Genomic DNA, 22,146 nt, shown 5'->3' with positions numbered 1-22,146 from the left:
AAGAAATGAAATTATTTCAATTTTCAATGGCGGTTTGGGCTGACTACACGTGAGTTTTGCTTCCTTTTGTTCTTACATTACATTAACTAATTTGAGAATCAAAGTTATTTTTACACTAATCGCAACTAAAGCACCACTTTTAGTCATTTATATTATTGTTTTATTATGAAATAGTTATCTTACCATTAAGATTTGTTACCTCCCAAATAACAATCCGACTTAGCAATTAAAATGAGTTTTAAATAGATGAGAAAAGTTAAATTTTTATTCGACCATGAAATTCTTAATATAATTGGGCAGCCACAATAGCAAGAGGTATAGAGGTTGATGTAGGTTGATGTATCCTTTTCTTCTTCCTCTTCTTCCTCTCTATTGTCTTGCTCTTCTCTTTTTTTATGTTAACAAAAAAAACTCAACTATTGCTTCTTTTTAAATAGGAAAAAATTGAATTTTAGGACAAAAGTTTGTATTATATTTTCATAAAAAATTTAACTTTTCTCATCCCAGCTCGACATCCACATTGACATTTAAAACCTATTTTAACTGTCACGTTGGACTACCATTTGGGAGGCAACAGATCTTAATGACAAAGTGGTCATTTCTTAACAAAACGGTAACGTAAGTGACTAAAATGTATCATTTCAAACATAAGTGACTAAAATGTAACCTGAGGCAAATAAAAGTGACTATTTTGGTAGTTTACCCTAATATAATTTATTCTTGTTTAAGTTTGATGAGGTTTAAAATATAGACTTAAATTTTTGACCAAATTCATTCGTATTCGTAAATGGTAAACCTAGACCTATTTTAAGCTTGCAAATATTAATTTTTTAAAAATTAAAAATATATTTATATTGTTTTTAGTTTAATATTTAATAAATTTTTGTATTTTTATTTATTAAAATATTATATATATTTATTTTAATTTTTTAATGTTTACATTATAATAGTATTTTATATTACTATGAATTTAAGTTTTATGTATTGTGAATTATATAAAATATAAAAATAATATAAACTTTAAAGAAAATGTATGGGTGATGAATGTTCAAGCTCAAATCCACCCATATTTTAGACGAGTCTAATTTTTTGCCCAAAACTATTTTATGGGCCTAATAATTTTGTTCAAACCCTCTCAAATTTCAATCAGGCCTTTGGACTTAGACAAGTAGCCCGACCCATGAACAAGTCTAACTAGAATAATTTAATCTCTATCAATTTTGAACGTGAGCAACTAGTGATAATTAAATTAATCAATTTGTTAATGTCTTCCTTCAATTGTGTATAATTTTGATTGGTATAATAACAAATTAATATATAATGAACCACCATGGTGAGATTTCTATAGGTGTAAATGAGACATGGATACTTGCAACCTATTCGACACCGACTAAAAAAATTAAATCAATTCAGTAATTTTTAATCTATTTGATAGTGCCAAAATCATGCTTAGTAATACCCATATTGAACTTCCCGCGATCCTAATTATCAAGCTTTTCACATGTATTTTAAATGTTTTTAGATTATGTTGACGTCCTTAATATGTATTATTAACCCTAAGCTTAATTATCAAGTTGAACTCATGCTCAAACTTGAATACGTACCATTGACAAAGATAGGTGAGCTTAATCAAGCTCGAACTTAAAATAGATGTTCGATAAAACTCAAACTGAGCATTAAGCTCAAACTTGAGTTTGCTATTATTCAAGTTGAGTTGGATTGGTGTGAGGAAAAAATTATCTCAATTTTATGAATAATCGAAAACTAAACTTATTTCTGTAAATAGTTATCTCACTTATGATATTCTTATAAAAGAAAATTCTAATATTTATTTTTGGATAAAACATCTAAAAATCCAAAACAATTAAGTGACTAAAAAGGACATAATTAAAATGTTGAGTGACTATTTTGTAATTTTTCTAGTTGGATTACCAAAAAGAAAATTAATAATAGTTAAGTGATCATTTTATAATTTTCATTATTGAGTGAAAGAAAAAACACAGTGGGGTACTAAGAATGTAGTTTACCCTTTTTTTTTAGCCAATATTTAATTTATTTTTTAATAAAATTGATTCTATACTTCTATTTTATTGGAATTACCGTCGAAATGCCGTCTCTGTGTGTCTCTTAAGCTTCAGAGACTTCAGCATCGACACTCCGGCCAAGCTCTTCAGGTATTTCCCCTGCTATTTCACCTTGATTTACTGTGTATATGTGTTTTTTCCTCGTTTTTAAGAACAATCGTAGAATATAAATTTCCTGATTAATCAAATAATATTTGCTTTAAAATTCCATTCATTTTCATTTATTTGAGATCTCAATCTTAAACAGTCATTTGTTTCAAACAAATCTTCCTCGAATTTTACAGTTTTTGAGAGAAAATTTTAAATTTCAGATGATAAAATTGAGCTGGAAATCGTTTAATCTCTCTCTCCCTCGCAGGACATGCTTTGAATTGAATACACGAAACAATGTGGAGTGTAAAATGCTGTTTAAATCCTAGTTTCATAATCATAGTTGTTGCAGGTGACTTAATTTGATTTTGTTCGTGAAAGTAGTGTTTGTTTAACTATTTTTTATAACTTTCTGTCGATGCTAGTGAATCTGTTTCCTTTTGCAGCTGTTCTTTCACAAGCACTTACCGTTACATCAGTTGTTGTCCCTAAATCCCCTTGCTACGCGTTTGATAATTCTAGCCATCTTCTTGATTTCGTATCCTTTTGTTACTTCCGTTTTGGTTATCATAAATCTGAACATCAGTTTGTTCTAAACAAGCATTTACAATGAACTAGAGTTTTGGTATCTAGTGAAATGTTTTCTCTTAAGCTATTGATTAGAGTGATTGGATCGGTAGTCCTTTTGTGTACGAGGGGAAGGTAACATCCTTGCTTGATTTTAAATATAGAATGTCATTGATGCTTTGTTTAATGTTTATAAATATTTATGCCTAGAGAATATTGCGTATTTGTCTTTCTCTTAATACAGGATACTGACGTGGTTGTCCGCTTTTGCAAAGATGTGGAGAGTAGATCACAAGCGGTACTCCATGAATTCATGTTCTTAAGTACTAAATTAATGTTCTTATATGGTATTCTTTTATGAGGAAGTTTAGATAAAGAAATAGCTTTAGAAATGTATTTTATTAGCTGAAAGTACCAAATTGCACTTGCCTGCTAGTATTCTGAATATAATTCACATCACTTTTAATGCCAATTGTGCAGGGATATGTAGATTTTGGTCGATATGATAAGTTTAACTACTTTGTTGCTGGTTCAGGGCATGTTGACCTTGTTCAAGTAAGTATGGTTTGAACTTGTTAATTATAACTATAAAAAGGGAAAGGGTATGTTGTTAACTCTCCTTGCTCGATGGGAATGAATGATTGATATAATGTTAGTGTAGGCACTTTTTGGTTGTTACTGGTGGTAAAAGAAGAAATAAATTTATGAGAAGATTCTGGCCCTTAAATTCAATTTATTACTATTATTTGAAAATCCTTGTATTTGTGAAAACTTCTGAGATTGGAAAAAAAAAATCTGTTCCCAGTTTAATGCAATATGTTGCATTATACCAAAAATCCTGTTTAAGTTTTGACTCTGTAATATTGGTTCATAGATATATGGAACCTTTTAAATATATTTTCTCTGCATGTATAGGAGTTTTACAATGGCGACCTGCTGAATTGTGAGCACACCTTTGACAAAATGGGACGCACCGCACAGGTTGGTCTGTTGGCTACTATTTCTTTCTCAAATTTGGTGGAAATTGTTTGACATTACTGGTCTTATAAGTTATAGTTTTGTTCTGTGCTCATTAATTATGTCAATTTGAACATTAAACTTCTTCATGGCATTTTGTCTATGCATTAATGAATCTCCTTGATTGTATTTCAGGTAAATATTATATGCGGAAAGTGTTTAAATGGGCAATGTAAAGGTGTGTAAACTTTTCATTCAGTCTTCAAGAGCTTATTCCCCGTATATACTATGAATTTTTCTATTCCCCATGTCCTTTTACAATGGGTTAAAATGACTATCCATGCTATTTATTCTACAATATTTCCTCTGCTCAACTGGTTAATGTGTGACACCTTTCATATCGTTACTAACTATTTTCAACTAGTGACATGCCTAGACAGTAATTTGCATTTTGTGGTGACAATCAACTCTCAATTTTATGCTGCTATTACATAACCTTTACTAAGACCTTGCTTTGTGAATAAATTACATTCAAGCATGCATCAAATAGCCTGAGCCAATTATGTAAAATTAAAACATAAAGGCTATGATAACTTAGTTTCTTTGACATTTATCTTCATGTAAATTTCTTTCATTTCATTTCTTTTCAATTTTTGCGTCCATATCAATTGCCAATCAACTTTTTAAAATCTTCATTTCTTAACCCCGACTTCTTAGGGAAGGCTTTATTGATTTTGATGATTTTGTTATGGGCCTATACTTGTTTTGCCTTGACTGCCAGTGCTTTGTTCCGTATCAACCTTTAACATTTTTCTCATTATCTTTGGTTTTAATCTCAGGCCAACATGGATGCATATGCAATGTCTCTTATGAATCCACTTGCAGGTATTTTAAGTAGAACTATGACTTCTTTCTCTTTTTTATGTTGCTTTTCTCTAAACGTTTCTTTCAAGTTTGGTGCAGTGTAGAGGGAAATCATTATGTTTTAAAGACCACTAATCCTGATGCCAAACCACAGGATTAATTGTTTTACTAGACAGTTTCCGCAAAGTACTAATCGAAATTCATTTTACGGTACATATCTAAACTTTGAAATTTTCATTTTCTCAGAGCCATTGTTGAACTGGCCATTCCATGTGAGAATCCTGGCCCACGGGTATTCGAGGGCTTCACTGTTGGATTTCATCCGCGATCATGGGAAATTGTAAGACAGTAACATTTTATCTGGGCTACTTTGATTTATATGTCAAAACTATTTAATTAAAAAGGTTCCCTTTTATCGATTGTAAGGTTCACAATGGTCTGACTCAGTTGGGTTTTGAAAAATCTCACCCTGATTTTAGGTATGGTATCCATTCTCTCGAATATAGTGAAATAATTTGATTCATTGAGTTCAACTATTTGTGTATCGACATTTCATGAATAATTTTTAAAGTTTTGGTGAACAGTTTCAGCACTGAACAGCCTCATGTTACCCTTTATTTGACTGCTATTGCATCCCAATCCAACCTCATAAAAAAACCTCGTGTCAAGGTACTCTTTCCTTTGGTTCAAGGGGTAGAAAACTGTGATTATTGAATGAATATGCTTATCACCTTTTCATTTTTGCATGGGGCCCTTCTCAGGTCTTTCCGGAAAACGGACTGGAGGTCAAGTTATCAGGGACTGCTGCAACTGGGAATCCACCTACAACTTTATCACCATCGACTTTGCTTTTAGATTGGAGATGTATATACAACATTTTCTTAAGCAGGTTGATGTTATTTTCTATTATAATCTCCTGAATTACCATTTCTAATCCTTTCTTCTTCCACTTTTGTCCTTCAGGTGTAAAGGCCCATGATACCCCGTATGAAGTTAAGATCACTATCCCAGTGGAAGGTTATGAATCAATCGAGTTTGTTCTAACGAAGATGTGTGGTAAGCTCCCTGATTTTGTTTTCTTCAATGCTAGCTTTTATCAACTGTTGTTTTTCTGGACTCCGTTTGAGTATCTTTCTGGTAATCATGATGCATTTGCCATAGAGCTTGTATCAGCTAATTTAAAGTTCTTTTTCCCCCCATATTTTCAGAGACCACACAAAATCAGGAAGAAGATGCCACAAGAGGGTGGGCAATATTCGGAATAATTTCATGCATGTACGTTTCTCCTTCTTCCATTTTTTCCCCCGTTTGTCCTACACGTGTTAAGCTATGCAAAATCAAGTGATTAAAATGTCATTTGCACCGGGTGCAGTGTTTTGCACAAGTTTCCACCAAGAGTTTGTATATTCATGTCTGTTACTGAAGATAGACAAAAATTTACTCTTATGTTGGTTCTGAAATTTACTGTACGTGTGAGTTGCACCCATGATTTTCTATTAAAACATGTTCGTCTTGAGCAGATTAATGGTTTCATCAACTCTATTTTGCTGTGGAGGGTTTATTTACAAGACACAAATGGAAAGCCGGGTGAGCTGCTTAGACTATACCTGTTTTTGGCAGAAGATTCCATAGTTTAGTAATTGTGATAGTTTAAAATAACTTATATATCTTACTTGGGGTGTCTTGGATGCAGCATGGGATTGATGCTCTGCCGGGCATGACAGTTCTTTCTGCCTGTTTAGAGACTGTAAGTATATGTAACTTTTATTGCAAATAATAATTATCTGAACTTTCGAACATTTTTCAATAGCTGCTTCAGAGAATTCGAACCAGTCCTGATCATAAACTTGCATATTTTACTTCTCGACTGACTAGTCGTCATTGGCTTCTTTAATTATTTGGCTAAAAATATGTCATAAATCCCTGTACTCTTGGTTGGAATTTAGTCCTTATGCTTTTATTTCTAGGAATTTAGTCCATCTACTTTTCAGATTTCAAAATTCTGGTCTAATTGTTAACACTGTTAATATTTTTTTGTTAAATTGATTGGTGAGACATTTTGAAATAAAAAAATACTCACTTAGTAGTAATGTAACTAAAAAAATGACGTTTTAATGAATCTAAATTTAACAAAATAGTTTTGACACTATTAACAGGTGGACCTAAATTTTGAAAATTCCAACTAAGAGTACAGGGACTTATGTGGCATATTTTAACCTAATTAGTTTTCTCTTTTGATTTGCCATTCCGAAATTACAACATTCATTTCAACCTTGCGAACTTGCAAAGTAGGCAGCTTAGATAAATTCGACAACTTCAGTTAATGTGCAAATTGTCTACAACAGGTAAGCGGAGCAGGACAAGGCTACTCACGAGTTGAGGAAATTAACACCGGCTTTACCAATGAAGTCTCGTGGGAGCGCCCATCCAGTGGTACTCAAGGAACATGGACACCGTCACCGAACGAAAGCAAATATGGTTCGATGTAAACTTTGCAGTCCTTCCCCTAAGAAAAAAGCTAATTTTCTTCTGACGAATCACAGGTATCGATATGAGAGGTATAATCAATTTTCTTTCATCTATTATATATACTGGTTTAAAGTTTAAACATAATTGTAGTTATTTCCAATGTAGCATTTAGAAATTCCTCCTTACTCATGAAAATATTACCATTTTTACAGCTTTAGAAGAAATATTTACTTTTAAGTTGTTGAGACAGTAAATAGCTTGCATTAATATCTAAATGGTAAGAAAACAGTAAAAAAGAAAAAAGAGGCAGGGATGGTAATGGAGCAAGATAAGGCGAGGATTGCCTCATTCATCTTTGTCCCGAGTATACGTGGACGACGGTGGTGGACGACGGTTATATTCATAACTGCTCCACATTGTTTCATGTCACTTTTTTTATTAATGATTTTTTAATTTAATATTATAAATTTATATTATTTAAATTTATTCATGAACCTAAGTTTGGTACATAAACAATTCATTAGTTTGGTAAGTAATATACTGATTTTAAAAGCTGGATGGGGTAACCACATTAGATTAATTATGTAATTGGGGGTTCGATTTTCGTTCATGAAAACGGAATACATAATGGTCCATTGTTGATTTCTTCGGAAAGCACTTGTAGTTAAGGAATTAATCACTCTTGCCGATAGTGGATTCCTTGATTATGATAAAAAAAAAGTTGAATGGGGTATAAAACACTTAGCACAAAAAAAATTAAAAATTTATGATATTATTGGTAATTTTTTTACTATTTGATAGATTCGATTAAAAATTAATTTATTTTATGCAACTAGATTAACAACAATTGATTAAACCAATTTTTAAATATTTTTTCTTTTATTTCCTTTAAAGTATTAGAAATAAAACACATAAGGGCTGAAAATTGAATTAGCCATCAGAATTTATTTTAGGAGTGTAAATAGATCATCGATGTTCATAAGTTATTTAAATTTGACTCAAAAAAATTTTAAATTTGATTTAGTAACTATCAAATCAAGCTTGAGCTATCAATTGAATTAAATTTATGATTTTTATTAAAATTTTCATTTTAATATATTTTTATTATAAAATTATATTTTGTCTTAATTGTATAGAAAGAACTTAAGTACAAACGTGTTTAAATTTAAATACGAATAAATTTAATCGATTTTGAGTATAAATCAACTTCAAAAACGTAAAAAATGGGCCACTTAGCCCAACCAATTCAGGTGACAATGACCGCCAACGACGAAAGGCCAGTTCTTCATTGCTTTTGAGAAGTGCTTTTGAGAAGTGCTTTTCAGAAGTGATTTTGAGAAGTGCTTTTGAGAAGTGATTTTGAGAAATTTAAGTGTTTGGCATTGCTGTCAAAAAGTGCTTTTGAAGAATAAAATGTCCATTTTAGACATGAGATTATAAAGTAACAAATATGTATTTAAATAATGTTCAAATTAGTTAATATTATTATATTTTAGTAAAAATATAAAAAAATAATTTATTATAACTTATTGTTAATATTTTAATATATAATATTAATTTTAAATATTTCTAAGTAATTAATATTAATTATTTATAAATTTTAATTAGAATATATAAACTATATTTAAATATTTAAATATAAAATTAAATATTTGTAATTAGATATTGACACGATTGTATTATTATAAAATTATATTATATTTTTAATTAATTAAACACCTATCAATTTCGTTCCAACTGTCATTGTATTGTAATGTTATAATGTTTTTGTTCTAATATATGACAATGCACATTGTTTGTCATATTTTTGTTCCGATTTAATGCACACTACTATTTTAGTGTAATGTTTGCCAATAATTGTTTCAAAATGGTATGAACTTTGGACCAAAAGAAAAAAAAAGTTATATAAACAACAATTCAATAGAAAGCCGACAAAATTAATTAAAGTTGGTTCGATTCGGTTAATTATTTTAACAGAAAAAAGCTCAATTCAACTAACGGTTTAGTTAATTATAGTTCAATTAACAATGGATCGAACTAACTATTTCATCACCACTTAGATTGAATGTTTGAGAATATAAAACAAAATACTTAGAATTATAAAAGCAAACATAGTTTCAATTGAACAGTTTAGCGTGTATTGCATTTCATTTAATAGTTTCAATTGAACAGTTTAGCGTGTATTGCATTTCATTTAAATGTTCAGCTAAAATCTTTAAACAGAATGAGACTTATCGTAATAAAACTAGTACATACCATGATGTAAAAAAGTACAAGAGAAACAGAAGAGCAAATTTCAGTCCACTCAGATGTTGAACAAATTTCAGTCCCTTCTGATTAGGCTTTCCGACAATCCTTGCAGTGATTGTCTGCCCAACTTTGAAGTTCCCAAACGGCTTTTCAAGAACATTATTGTCATTTACCTGCCAATGAGACAATTTAAAATTAAACATGCCTTTTATATAAACATGCATTAAAGGTTATTACATAAATAAGTAGTAACAATAATACTGAAACTTATATTTCACCTCTGTTATATGAACCCGTCCACAGAAACCAATTCCAAATTTCAATCTCAACTCAAGGGCATTATTTCAGTAACCTATGGAGCATTTAGCACAAGTATTCAATAGATGTATTTGAATCAAACAAGCACAAAAAAGGGAAAAACAAAGTTCTAAAAGATCAAACACTAATTTTTCACAACCAATGATCCCGCATTACAACTAGACTTCTTTTTGGCCCGTTTTAAACTGGATGTCTCAGTGACCTCACCAATCGAATTAAGGAGCAAAAGCAACCTTCCTAACATTTCAGGACTTGGAAGAGCCATAACAGTTGCAATAACCCTGCATCAATCATTTCGAGTGCATTTAAGCTTGATAGGCATTAGTAACACATCCACAACAAGCATTCAAGAACACTACAGGACTTGAAAAGAAACCAAACAAAAATGAAAATGACACCTTATCCATAAGACAAAAATGGAGCTGCTATTGAAGCAATTAAACAATGGAGGATATTAACTCCAAACACCAATTACAACGTTGTAAAGATTACTGCAGCCAATTTACATATACAAATAAGCGAAAAATAAGCAAAAAAGGATTGGTCACTAAAATCAACCTCACCTCTGCCCATTCACAAATTGTTTCTGGGGAAGCTTCTGTGTATTGTAATCTGCTATTGATAGGCATACCCTATGGCATGGTTATACTCAGGAATTGCAATAACCTAATAAAACATTAAAAAGAGTTCAGAATTTATGAGACAATTGCAGTAAGCTGACAACAAATTGAACAGCATTGCCTACATACCAAGTAATGTTCTTTCACAATCTCCACAACAGCATTTTATACTATTTAAGCATTTTATACTATCATCATAACATAACAAAAATTTTATATTCAAGATGATCATAAATTCTAGTTAAACACAACCGGCATGAAAGCCTTAAGATTAGATGTTTTTTTCATATCAAATTTCTCAACTTATCACAGGGCAAATTTAAAGAAAATAGCCTATAAAACATGAATTACGCATCTAAATTGCACAGACATAAACTAAAAGCTGGTGAGTCGCACAACATAGTTTCAAACACTACTAAAACAGAGCAAAGTTAAAGACAATAGCATAAAAACATAAAATCCCCATCTAAATTCAACAGATAAACTAAATGATGCAACATAGAGTCCGATACTAAAAAAAAGACCCTAGGAGTCTAACACGAAATTCAAGCATATAATGAAAAGGATGTTTCTTAAGCATCAAATTACTTCATAAATAGAGAATCATCAAATGGATATCACTAAGCATTTTTACCTCATTGATGGCAAGGACTTGCCCATTGCTCTTCTTAACCTTCTTTAGCTTTCTGAAGAAGTACCTGATGAATATTCAAGAACAAACACTCAAATCAACAACTTCAATAAAATGGGAATTAAATTAACCCCCCTCCCCCAAAAAAAAAGATTCACAGATAGAAATGAAAATAATCACTAACCAGAACTTGGATTTGGCCCGAACCTCATTGATGGCCCAAAGCTTCATCCTGTAAATCTTAGGGTGCTCATCGTTCTCCATTGGAAGAGCCCTCCCAACAACCTGGTACTGGTGAAACTGCAACTATAAACAAAAACAATATAAAAAATATTTTTTTTCTTTATGGCATTAATTCAAACAGCTTAAAAGCATTACTCCTCGATTTGGTAGCTAAGAAAATGAAGCTATTTTATCCCATAGTTTACTACTAAATTTCAAAGAAATGAAAACCCAAACATTCTAATGGATCAAAATCCATTAATAACATCGCAAAATTGAAACTAAATTTCAGCATAAAATTAAAAAAACGAGGAGAAATCGTAGAAAATTGAAGTAAAAAAGGTAAGGAAATTGAGAACCAAAGAACCAGCAAAGGGCAGAGGGTAGGGAAATTGAAAATCAATCCCAGACAAACAAAAATATACAGAAGAAGAGAAGAAGAGAAGAAAAAAATAAACTCACCGGTAGAGGGCAGAACCAGCAAAGGGCAGAACAAAGAATCAGCAGAAGGCAGAGATGAGGGCAAAGAAGCAGCAGAGAGCAGAGATAAGGGCGTTCGTTTGTGGCTAAAAAAGTAAATGAACCAGCCAAAAGCACTTCTTGGCTGAAAAGCTAAAAATTTTCACTTCTCCGTCTGCCCAAAAGCACTTCTCAGCTTCTGAGAATTTGCTTCCAAACGAAGGTCGTTCTTCATTGCTTTTCAAAGAAAATCACTTTTTCAAGGAAAAGTCCGTCTGTTAAGCAATGAAGAACGCAGCCGAAATGTTGTAATAAAAAAACCGGACAATAACGGCTGCGCGCGATGCGATCGGCTGTTGAGTGTCGACGGTTTCATCTTCATTTTGCTGCTGCCGCTTCTCTAGCTCCAATTGATCCCTAAATCACCGACGCATTGCTTCTTTTAACAAAAGAATAAATCACAATCATCAGAGTGGCAATGGGAAGAAGCTACCGCCGGTGTTGTGGCGGGCTTCGCCACCTTCACCGCCATGTACCCACTTGACTTCGTACGTACAAGATTCCAAGGTCCCCCCTTTCTTTCATTTCTATACACACACAGAGCTTAAAGAGAAAAAATGTTTTCCTTTTGGTGTTAATTGGATTTAGTTCTGTAACAGTTAATGATGGCCCAGTTACTAATTGCCCGACGTACAAGAACACTGCCCACGCCATTTTCACCATTACTCGCTTAAAGGATAGCACCCTTTCTCTCTCTCTCTCTTTTTGTTTTCTTTGCGTGTAAAGCTGAGGTCTTTTTTCACTTTTTCTTTTTGGATCATGCTAACAGTTTAATTGGTTTCTCAAACAGGGTATGAAAAGGCTTTTTGCAGGCTTCTTTCCTTCAGTTTTAGCTTCTTCAGTTTCACGGGTTTATATTTCTTCTTGTAAGTATCACTATAAAATTTTACAGCTTTCCCTTTTGCTTTCATGTGTTTTAATAAGTGAATACATTACTTATAAATACCATTTGCCTGTGTGTCTGTATGTGTGTGTGTAGAGCTAAACAAAGGTATTTTAGAAACAGAGAGGAGAGGCTAAGTCCTAGTCTTCATCTAGCCTCTGCTGCGGAAGCTGGAGCTTTGGTGAGTATTTGAACTTATGTTACCTAAAACACAGATCGGCCCGGTACTAGGAATGAAAACTAAAACGCAATTAGCTACTTCTATAAAATGTATATCGTTAGGGGTAGTCTTCTCTGGTTCGTAAAATATGGTTTTTGGAACTTATATGTATTGCTTTTGTGTTGATATAAATACATAATTCTAAATATATAAATTCTGAAGTTCGTGAATTTTGTAAATTATTTGTTTTACTCAATAATTTTTAAATAAACTATAGGCTAGTGGGAATGTTAGTTTTACTGAATTGGATCACTAGTGTTCATTGTTTTGAAACATGTTTTCCAATTCGAAAATCTCTAGAGAGATAGCAGTTTATGGTAATAGGTTCATGCTAAGTTGGATTTGTCTCTAATTGATTTGATGTTAATTAAGATATGTTGCAGTTTATATTCTGTTTAACATTTTCAATCTCGTGACTGTTTCAGGTTTCTATATGCACGAATCCTATTTGGCTTATTAGAACAAGATTGGAGCTTCAAAATCCTCTTCATCAAAGTCGACCTTATTCCGGTGTTTATGGTCTCTGCTTTTCATCTTATATTAATTTGTTTGTAATATAATAATATTCACCAAGATATCAATATCCCCTAGTGTGTCATATTAACTTTGATTCTAAGTATTAGCAAGCAATTAGGTTCGAAACCAACCTCCCCTTGAAACCTCGATACATGAAGTTTTAGATGATACACCCTTTTATATGTAGATTTCTTCTGCTGGTTAATATTTTTATAGATGATTCAACTCTACCAAACCGAAATGATTTTCCTTCATTCTTTTCACCTGGAATTTCAATCACAGAAACTGGCTCTCCAGTTCATTTAATGTCCTTTTTTATCGCTGCTAACCCTGAAATTTTGTTATATGTCTTAACTCTTGATTATTTCAGATGCTTTAAGAACCATTCTAAGAGAGGAAGGATGGACTGCACTATATACAAGACTTGGTCCTGGCCTATTGATGGTAGTTTGCTGACGGTTTCAATTGTATTTCTGCTCCTGCTTTTTACGTCACTTTATATCAGTTTTGCAACATTTGGATTTCTCAGAGCTAAATAATACCGAGTTGTTTAGGTACTAGTATAGCACTATAGCTTATCATATTACCTATAGTTATTGCTTTTTTGACTTACAGCAAGTCTCCCATGGAGTCATTCAGTTCACTGCATATGAAGAACTTCGTAGAATAATAATGGTTGATTATGAAGAAAGAAAGAAGAAACCCAAAGGTGCTAGTAATTTGTTGGTAAGTAGATGAAGTTTCTGTTTATTTGAACTTTGGTTTTACTTTACGCTAAATGTTGGTAGGGCAGATACTAGTTGATGTACAAGCTCGTGACTGGTAGCATGCCCGCATTTGTCTACATGTATTATGTGCCTGTCAATTGTTACACATGGTTTAATCAAGCTCGTGACCAGTTGATGTAAAAATTTCATTTGATTATGCCGTGCTGGGTGGATCTTCTAAAATTGCTGCCATTCTTGTTACATATCCATTTCAGGTATGCATCCTTATAATTGGTTTTGAAGTCTTTGTATAACCTCATTTTCTCTCCGTTGGCTGGTCATGGTGCCTTATGAGGTGTGCGGAATATTTTTTTTTTTCAAGTTATTCGAACTCGATCACAGGTAAATGAGAAGTTAAATCCTTTCATTTACAAATGCAAAGTACTATATTTTATCACAGTCTGTAATTTGATCTCTTATCTTTTGTAGCAACAACCTAGTAATGAAGGAATTCCAAGATACACGAATAGTTAGCATGTTGTGAAGGAAACTGCACGGTGAGATCATATTCAAACCCAAATTCATGTTTATTTACTCAGTGTTAAACACCGAAAATGTTATTAATTGTTATTTCCTCCCTCTGCATGCTGATCGTATTTGCTTCTGAGGACGTGTGCAGGTTCGAGGGTTTTCACGGATTTTACAAAGGCATCAACCCGAACCTTCTGAGACATGTGCCTGCTTCTTCAATAACATTAATTGTTTACGAGAATGTACTAAAATTCTTAAAATCGACGAAAAGTAATGATTGGAAAAAGAAATTTGATGCTGTCCTGAGTTTTCTTTACGTTCTTCCATTGTTCACCATATAAAAGATATCGAGAACTAGAAATTTTACATTGAATGGTTAAATAGCTACACTCATCTGATAATCTTTGAGCTAACATATACTTGTCTTACAGATAGAGATCTCCAAGCTATTACTTTGTAATATTCGAAAAGTGTTTGGTCAACCGAATTGTGTTTCTGGCCAACCAACATTTTGGTGACAGCCGAGACCTGCAAAATCGAGATGCGGGTTTAGAAAGTAAGGTTTTAATTCATGCTTAATCTAATTGTTGAATTCTTTCTTTTTCGATAAATGATCTATATTTGATGCTTTAGTAGAAAGTAGGTAAGAAAATATAGACTCAGGGGATTAGGTTACCAATTGCCAACATGTCTGTGGTCGATTTGATTGACGGTATGTGTTTGAACTCGAAGAAATCTTTTGTTCTGAGTCTGTATTCGAACTCAACCGGCATTCCAACAATTTCGAGTTCTTTGAGGGTAGTTGCTAGCTTCAATCCATCTGGAATTTGCTTTAGTTTCTCGCAACGATGTATCACCAAATGCTTGAGCTTTGGCATTGCCTTTTCTTCAACTATCCAATCTTCCAATTCTTTCAATAGATGAAGTTTTAGGATCTCAAGTTTAGGAAAACTTTCCGATGAAAAAGCCATCTCTCTCCAATTATATGATCCATCACCTAAAACTAGCATTTCAAGGTTTGGTAGTCTTTCCAGTTTGGTAATCGAATCTCTCTGAAGCTCGGAATTGTAAAGTGTTAGCTTAATCAGGTTGGGTGGGAATTCTTGTGGGTCGGGCAACTTCTCGATTCTCCCATAGAAACACAGTTTCTGAAGATGCTCACAGTAAGACAATCCAGTGAGTATCGGAAACATTTCTTGTTCAGTAAGCAACAGCGACAAAGATTGAATGTCCTGCAATCTTTCCATCGTAGAAATGACTGAAGTAACCTGCTCTCTTGACAATCCATCAATGCCGAGTTGTCGAAGACTCGTCATGTTAGCTAAGCCACCGTTATTTATCCAATTTCCGGCCTCGATATATGGTAGGCTTTGAAGATTGCACAAGGTGTCCATCCTCAAATGGCCGCTTTCCGGGGAATCGAACGGAGTATATAAGAGCAAATGTCGTAGATGTACCATTTTCCATATAACATTCGGTATCCTTTTAAGAAAACAACTATACCGTAAATCTAATGTTTGTAGATTCTGTAGGTTCCCCATAGATAGAGGAAGCTCTTCTTCTAGATTAGTTTTCCGTAATCCGAGATATCGTAGTTGAATTAAGCTTCCGATTGTATCAGGTAGACTAACAACACGAACACCTTCCATATCCAAGACCCTTAACAGTTTAAAGTTCTTGTAAATGACATTTAGCTTCTTCTCGATGAAACCGATTTTCATCCTCTTCCTCTCCACATCTACATTATACTCTCGATTGAAAAATAGAAGAGATCGTAAATGCGGAGCAAATTTTTTGAGGAAAATGTACCGATCATACCGAGAATGGATAGCATGCCTTCGGGACTTTGTTGAGATAGTTTCCGATTGCTCTGCCTTGTTTCCGTGATGAATTTCGAGGAAAATTTCCTCCCTTCCCTGAGATATAGCAAGGTCTCGTAGAAGATCATGAATACGGACCGTTTTGACTCTCCCGAGTGAACTCAATCTTCCTACTTGAATCATACACCGATCGATCAACTCATTTAAGCATTTCTCGGCAACACCTTCAGCTGTTTCTTCACCTTCTTGCAGTAGAAACCCTTCTGCGACCCATAGATGGATCAGTTTTTTAGTCTGGACCGATACATCCTCTGGGAATAGTCCTAGGTAGAGGAAACACGATTTCAAGTGGGATGGGAGATCATTGTAGCTTAGTGATAAAATCGCAGCTATCCGATCTTGCCCTTTGGTTAAATGCCAAGTGATGTTACGAAAAACGCGGTGCCATTCTTCAGTCGACTTGCTTTTCCGGGATAGCAATCCTCCGAGCACTACGACAGCCAAAGGTAAACCACCACATCTCATGACCATATCTTTTCCGAGCTTGTTCAATTCACGGGGAAGACTATTTATTCCATGAAATGCCTTCTTGCAGAACAATTGTAAGCTTTCATTTTCCGTTAAAATCCTCGGTTCATGTGGAATACCCTCTCCGTCGGCATGCAAAGCGACCTCCTTGTTCCGGGTCGTAAGCATCACTTTGCTTCCAGTTTTCCCACTAGGGAATGCTTTTTCTAAACAATCCCAAACTTCCATACTCCACACATCATCAAGAACTACTAAATACCTTTGTTCTTCTAAAAATTCATGCAATTTCTTCAACAAATCTTCCTCTTTTAACTTCTCCAAAACTTCCATTTCAACTCGGTTTAACGCGTTCACATCCGTAACAATACCTTGTAAGATATCTCTTCTTCTGAATTCTTTAGATACATATATCCATGCTCTACAATCGAAATGATTCTTAACATCATTGTGATTATACAATCTCTTCGCAAGTGTCGTTTTCCCCAAACCACCCATACCAACAACAGAAACCACCCTGCGTCTTGATTCCATGCTAGTCAATTGCGTAAGCAAAGCTTTCGTGTCTTCAACCAGCTCGATAATATCATCTTCCTCGACATGAGGAGACGGTTGTCTCCACCATCTCAGCCTTTCATTCACACCACGCCCTTCACCTCTACTGTTCCTCTCAACACCGTACGCCTTTCGTCTTCCGGATATTTCCCGAATCCTCATTCGAATGCTTTCAATCTCCTTCCCCACCTTGTACAAGTAAAACGGCTTGGTAACCAAATCAAACGTGCTTCTAGCCGCTGCCTTGGAAACATACGTTTCTATAACTTCTTCCGTCTCGTAAGCTACATCTCTTACATCATTCACCCATTGTTGCATCAAATCATTGTCTTCTTGTTTCATGTCTGCATCTTTAATGAAACTTTGCATCCATCGTAACTCGTTTCTTAGTTGGACGATTTTTCGACTAACACCGTCCATGTATGATGCTTGTTGCGCAAGTAAGTTCGTAAGCTTTTCCACAACCAGGGAAACGGCAAGCTCTGCCATCTCTCTTTCTTTCTTGATGAAAATAACTCTGCAAATAGATGTAATGTTAAGTTCTAAATTTAGATATTGGTGTATTATATGCGGCTTCTTAGATAGCTTCCATTGACATACAACTATGGAAATTTCATCATTTTGGTCCCTACATGTTTTTATTTTCAACAGAAATTTCCGAGAGGAAATGTTTATACAATTTCTTAAAAATTAAAATATTAGTAATTAAATTGTTTTTTCTTTCCATGGACTTTTTCAAATAAGCCTAACACGTAAATGACTTGAAACTACATTTTTCCTCCATTGACTTTTGTGCAGTAGTGTTCTAGAAATGAAGTCATCTTATTGAGCTTGGTTATAGTCAATCTTCAAATGAGACATTCATTGATTGTAAATTCAAGGAAAATATTTTTTTTTTTTATGTTCTTCATGTCTAGTTTATGGTCCATGTTCGGAGTTCGTGGTTGTCTCTCCTAACAATGTTACCTCCAACGTTCAAACTTAGGTACTCCCCTTAGAAGTATAATGTGCCTTACCATTGCACCCAACCATTTGTCGATTAAAATTCAAAGAAAATATTTGTGTCTATATATATATATATATATATATATATATATATATATATATATATATTTTGAATACTATAGAAGATTATTATACACTAATAATAACACGCTAATTTCATAAAAGTTAAGAAACTATAATATATTAGTATATTATTAATTAGTGAAATTTAAATGATATTTTAAATAAAATTTACGAATATAATTTTGTTTAACAAAATATTATTTATATTAATAGGTTTTAAGGTTGAAATTTGAATGTTTTAATTAAAATTTTTACGTTTATTTCATTTAAGAACAGAAATAATTCACTAAAATTTGAGAGAATTTGTTATAGAGACCTAATTTAATAAAAATTGCAATTCATAGTTTATGGTTATTACTATTCTAAGTGAAAAGTAAGAATGAGTTTTTCTTTTTTATTCGATTCAATTAGGTCTTCGGGTTTATTTTTAGATTTATTTTTGGTTTGATTTAATAAAAATCGGTCATCGATTTTTCCCTACTATTATTTAGATTTATTTTTTGGTAAAATGAATTTTATTTTCTAATTTTAAACAAATAATCCTTTATATAAAAATTCAAGTTAATTTTACTATTTTAAATATAAAATATTTACTTTTACATCATAACAAATTAAAATTACTTATAAATTAAATACAAATAAATTTTGATAGCAGTAATTTTAAACTTATATTTTATTAATTGTTCAATTGATTCAATTACCTGATACATATAAATTATTAAAAATTCAAGAAATAAAAATTTTGATTCAATCAATTAATCGATCTAATAATTCCGGATTGATACCCAACCGGACCGGCTCAAATAACATAGCTATATCTCCTTTTAGATCGATTTTCAGTTCATCAATTTTTCTGGCTCTAATAAAAATTTGAAAGAGCAATTTGTAACAATATATCCAATATTCACCTCGTTACATGAACACTATGGGTATATGCCAAAGCTGCTTTAATGATATATATATATATATACACGCACATAACTATAGCATCTATAATGCTCTAAAAATCTTTAAAAAAACCCAAATTTCACCCTTGGATTTAAAACCCATTCTTATCTTTAGCTATATGTTTCGATCATAAATCTCTATATTGTTCCAAGAAAAAGAAAAAAAAAAGTGTCATAAAGATATATAGTTTTCTCATTCATGTGCTTACATGGCATCAAGCATCACTTTCATGAAAAAAGTCATTAAAAACAAATTGATGCAGGGCATGATCTTCCCTTCAATTAAACTTTATCATCATGGAACCACCACCGTGTCTGCTTCGGAGATCGGCCGTTCCGACAGTTCTTTACATACCTGTCGTTGTCTTCAGGACATTGCTGCAACGTCACGGAGAAAAAGTATATCATTTAGGACATGACATATCGCGTTCGTTTCCAGTTTTGAAATATTTGAACAAGCAAGAAAAGCAACGAGAAAAGTCTATTATATTTGAAGTTCTAACCTTGGCAGTCGCGCTTGATAGCATGGAGAGAATGCTGATACAGATAGAACTAACAGTCATAGCAGGTGACCATGAATCATACAATATATCTACAAAACACAATCAAACAATCATGTATTATATATGTTTGTTTCTTTATAAATTATGTAAATATAGGTAAAAGTATCATGGGGACATATACTAGTAGTCAGATAGCATTTTACCCCCTCTTCTCATTAAATAGGCAAATTAGTCAGCGTGTTAGTAACACATGGCATGCCACATGTACATCATGCTGACATACATGCACCGGTTTTTAACTGTACAAATGGATACAATCTTCAACAGAAGGACCAATTTGCTCTTTGATTTAACACATTAAGACTATCGAGGGCAAAATGAAATCTAACTCCTAATATAGGGGCCTCAATAATACTCTACTTGCAAATATAACATTGGCAAAGCACATAAACGTGTTAAAACGAGGAATGTCTATACTATATATAATGTGTCCAAATTGGTGTCACAAGTTAATAGAACATTAACTCGGTTAGAAAACGCCTAAAACCCCCCTATCTTTTACAAAGTAATAAACACTACTACGAAGGGTTTTTTTGTCTTTTTATATTTCATATAAAATCAATTTAACTCAACACATGGTAGGACTCAAACCCATAGGACACCATGGTTTCCAAAGTCTCAACTTTACCAATTCAACCAAACCCTAATTTGCTTTTTTAGGTAATTCTTTTCACCACTTCGTGGGTGTGCCATAATAAGCCCGTGCATATGCACATGAAACCAAACATGCCTTAGCAAACAATTCTTTTCTCAACTGTAATACAATATTTGAGACAGGCTAAATTGCTAATTTCTTTTTCCCATACATATAGCAAAATGGATAAATGTAGATAGATACAATAATATATATCCAAATATCAGTGAAAATAACCTCACACAACACAACCAAGGATCCTTTTAAGAATGTAAAAAAAAAGAGAAAGCATTAAAGGTAACAATAAATCAGAATAGAGACAACAAAATATATACAAACCATCACTTTCATATAAAAATAGATAAAACTAAGATGAAAGCAAGCTCATGATATAGAAATAGCAAAACACTTCTACATACATAATATTATATAAAGATGAAAATCAGTGGAAAGACCAGAGAGGAATTCTCTTAAAATTATTAAAAAACATCAACTATTACCTAAACAAATATGTCCATTGCTATAAATATGTGGATGGAGAGGTGCTGGATGAAGAAATATAACCTGCCACCAAAAATAAAAGCTTGCATTTTGTTTTAAAATTAAGGAATTTAAAATATATAAAATAATAATAATAATAATAATAATAATAATAATAATAATAAAGGTTTCAAATGAAAATTAAACCTGGGGTGCTTCCATGGGGTAATGTTCAGGGAAATCAACTTGAAGCTGATAAGTTTCATTGGCATATAAAGTACCCGGAGCTCCATTTACTTCAATTACCCATCTTTTTTTTCAATGAAAATAAAAAAGGATCAACTTTTTTCTAATTTTTATGAACTAAAAGATCTAAACAAGTGTATTTATATATATATATATATATATATATATATATATATATATATATGAAAATCAAAAAGTATACCTTTGAAGATTATCTGTGACTTTATGTTTGAATCCAGAAGGAGGGTTGGACTGCCATTCTACAAGCTCTTTTTGCAGCCGATTACAGGCAATTTTACTCAGCGCCTAAAACAACAAATTAAATTCCCAGAAAATTAATTCAAACCCCAAAAATAAACGAACGAACAAAATCAAATTCCCAGAAAAATTAATTCAAACCCTAAAAATTAAAAGTGATAAAAAAAAAGGAAGAAAGAGGAACCTTGCGAGAGGATGCGGATGAGCTGCTCATAGTTTAATTGGGAGCTTTGGGTATATGATTTTTCTCGGCTTTTTCTTTAAAAAAAAATCATAAATTTATGAGAATTTTTTGAGAAAAAAAAAAAAGCGAAAGGAATGACTATTTTTCTTTCTAATTTGACGACAGAGGGAAAGAAAACGAAAAAGAGCCCACGATTTTATGAGGCATTGACCTTTCTCTTCGCTCCTCCTTCAACAATAATGAAACGACGTCGGTTCCTTCATGGATCCCATTTCAGGTTTGGGTTATTTTGGATTTGATGATTCGGATTCTCGGGGTTTTTTAAACGGTAAACTACACTAGTAGTCATCTAACTATTTGTAAATTTTTATTTAGTTATCTAATTATTAAAAGTTACAAAATATTACTCAATTTTTAG

At 32.7% G+C, this 22,146-nt stretch overlaps 4 protein-coding genes across 4 annotated transcripts; 2 read left to right on the top strand and 2 right to left on the bottom strand.

The window, feature by feature from the left end:
* The first annotated feature begins 2,045 nt into the window (after positions 1–2,045).
* Positions 2,046–7,285, top strand: LOC105787508 (uncharacterized). Its single transcript, XM_012613929.2, has 18 exons — positions 2,046–2,174; positions 2,443–2,526; positions 2,621–2,712; positions 2,838–2,876; positions 2,986–3,039; positions 3,222–3,296; positions 3,657–3,722; positions 3,894–3,936; positions 4,538–4,583; positions 4,809–4,902; positions 4,989–5,041; positions 5,147–5,231; positions 5,324–5,426; positions 5,526–5,618; positions 5,771–5,837; positions 6,083–6,149; positions 6,256–6,309; positions 6,908–7,285. The coding sequence occupies exons 2-18, from the start codon at positions 2,472–2,474 to the stop codon at positions 7,049–7,051; spliced, it is 1,230 nt and encodes a 409-aa protein (XP_012469383.1). The 5' UTR covers positions 2,046–2,174; positions 2,443–2,471; the 3' UTR covers positions 7,052–7,285.
* A 5,080-nt stretch (positions 7,286–12,365) lies between these two features.
* On the top strand, positions 12,366–14,878 carry LOC105787507 (folate transporter 1, chloroplastic-like; the record flags this gene model as incomplete). The annotated part of the gene is made up of 8 exons (XM_012613928.2): positions 12,366–12,457; positions 12,571–12,655; positions 13,120–13,213; positions 13,581–13,654; positions 13,826–13,936; positions 14,193–14,319; positions 14,407–14,474; positions 14,597–14,878. Coding segments are annotated over 6 exons (495 nt in total), but the record flags the coding sequence as incomplete, so codon positions are not given.
* LOC105787506 (putative disease resistance protein At1g50180) lies at positions 14,485–17,910 on the bottom strand. The gene is made up of 2 exons (XM_012613926.2): positions 15,125–17,910; positions 14,485–14,976 (listed from the first exon to the last, which is right to left on the bottom strand). Exons 1-2 carry the CDS (start codon positions 17,835–17,837, stop codon positions 14,927–14,929), a joined length of 2,763 nt encoding a protein of 920 aa, XP_012469380.1. The 5' UTR covers positions 17,838–17,910; the 3' UTR covers positions 14,485–14,926.
* A 1,515-nt stretch (positions 17,911–19,425) lies between these two features.
* LOC105787505 (probable ubiquitin-conjugating enzyme E2 16) lies at positions 19,426–21,907 on the bottom strand. Its single transcript, XM_012613925.2, has 6 exons — positions 21,729–21,907; positions 21,489–21,592; positions 21,248–21,350; positions 21,061–21,124; positions 19,867–19,955; positions 19,426–19,741 (listed from the first exon to the last, which is right to left on the bottom strand). Exons 1-6 carry the CDS (start codon positions 21,756–21,758, stop codon positions 19,646–19,648), a joined length of 486 nt encoding a protein of 161 aa, XP_012469379.1. The 5' UTR covers positions 21,759–21,907; the 3' UTR covers positions 19,426–19,645.
* Positions 21,908–22,146: the final 239 nt, after the last annotated feature.

This window comes from Gossypium raimondii, chromosome 2, assembly GCF_025698545.1.
Source record: "Gossypium raimondii isolate GPD5lz chromosome 2, ASM2569854v1, whole genome shotgun sequence".
Lineage (NCBI taxonomy): Eukaryota > Viridiplantae > Streptophyta > Magnoliopsida > Malvales > Malvaceae > Gossypium > Gossypium raimondii.
The sequence above is the reverse complement of the archived record's forward strand: the minus strand, read 5'-3'. Positions and strand labels throughout refer to the sequence as shown.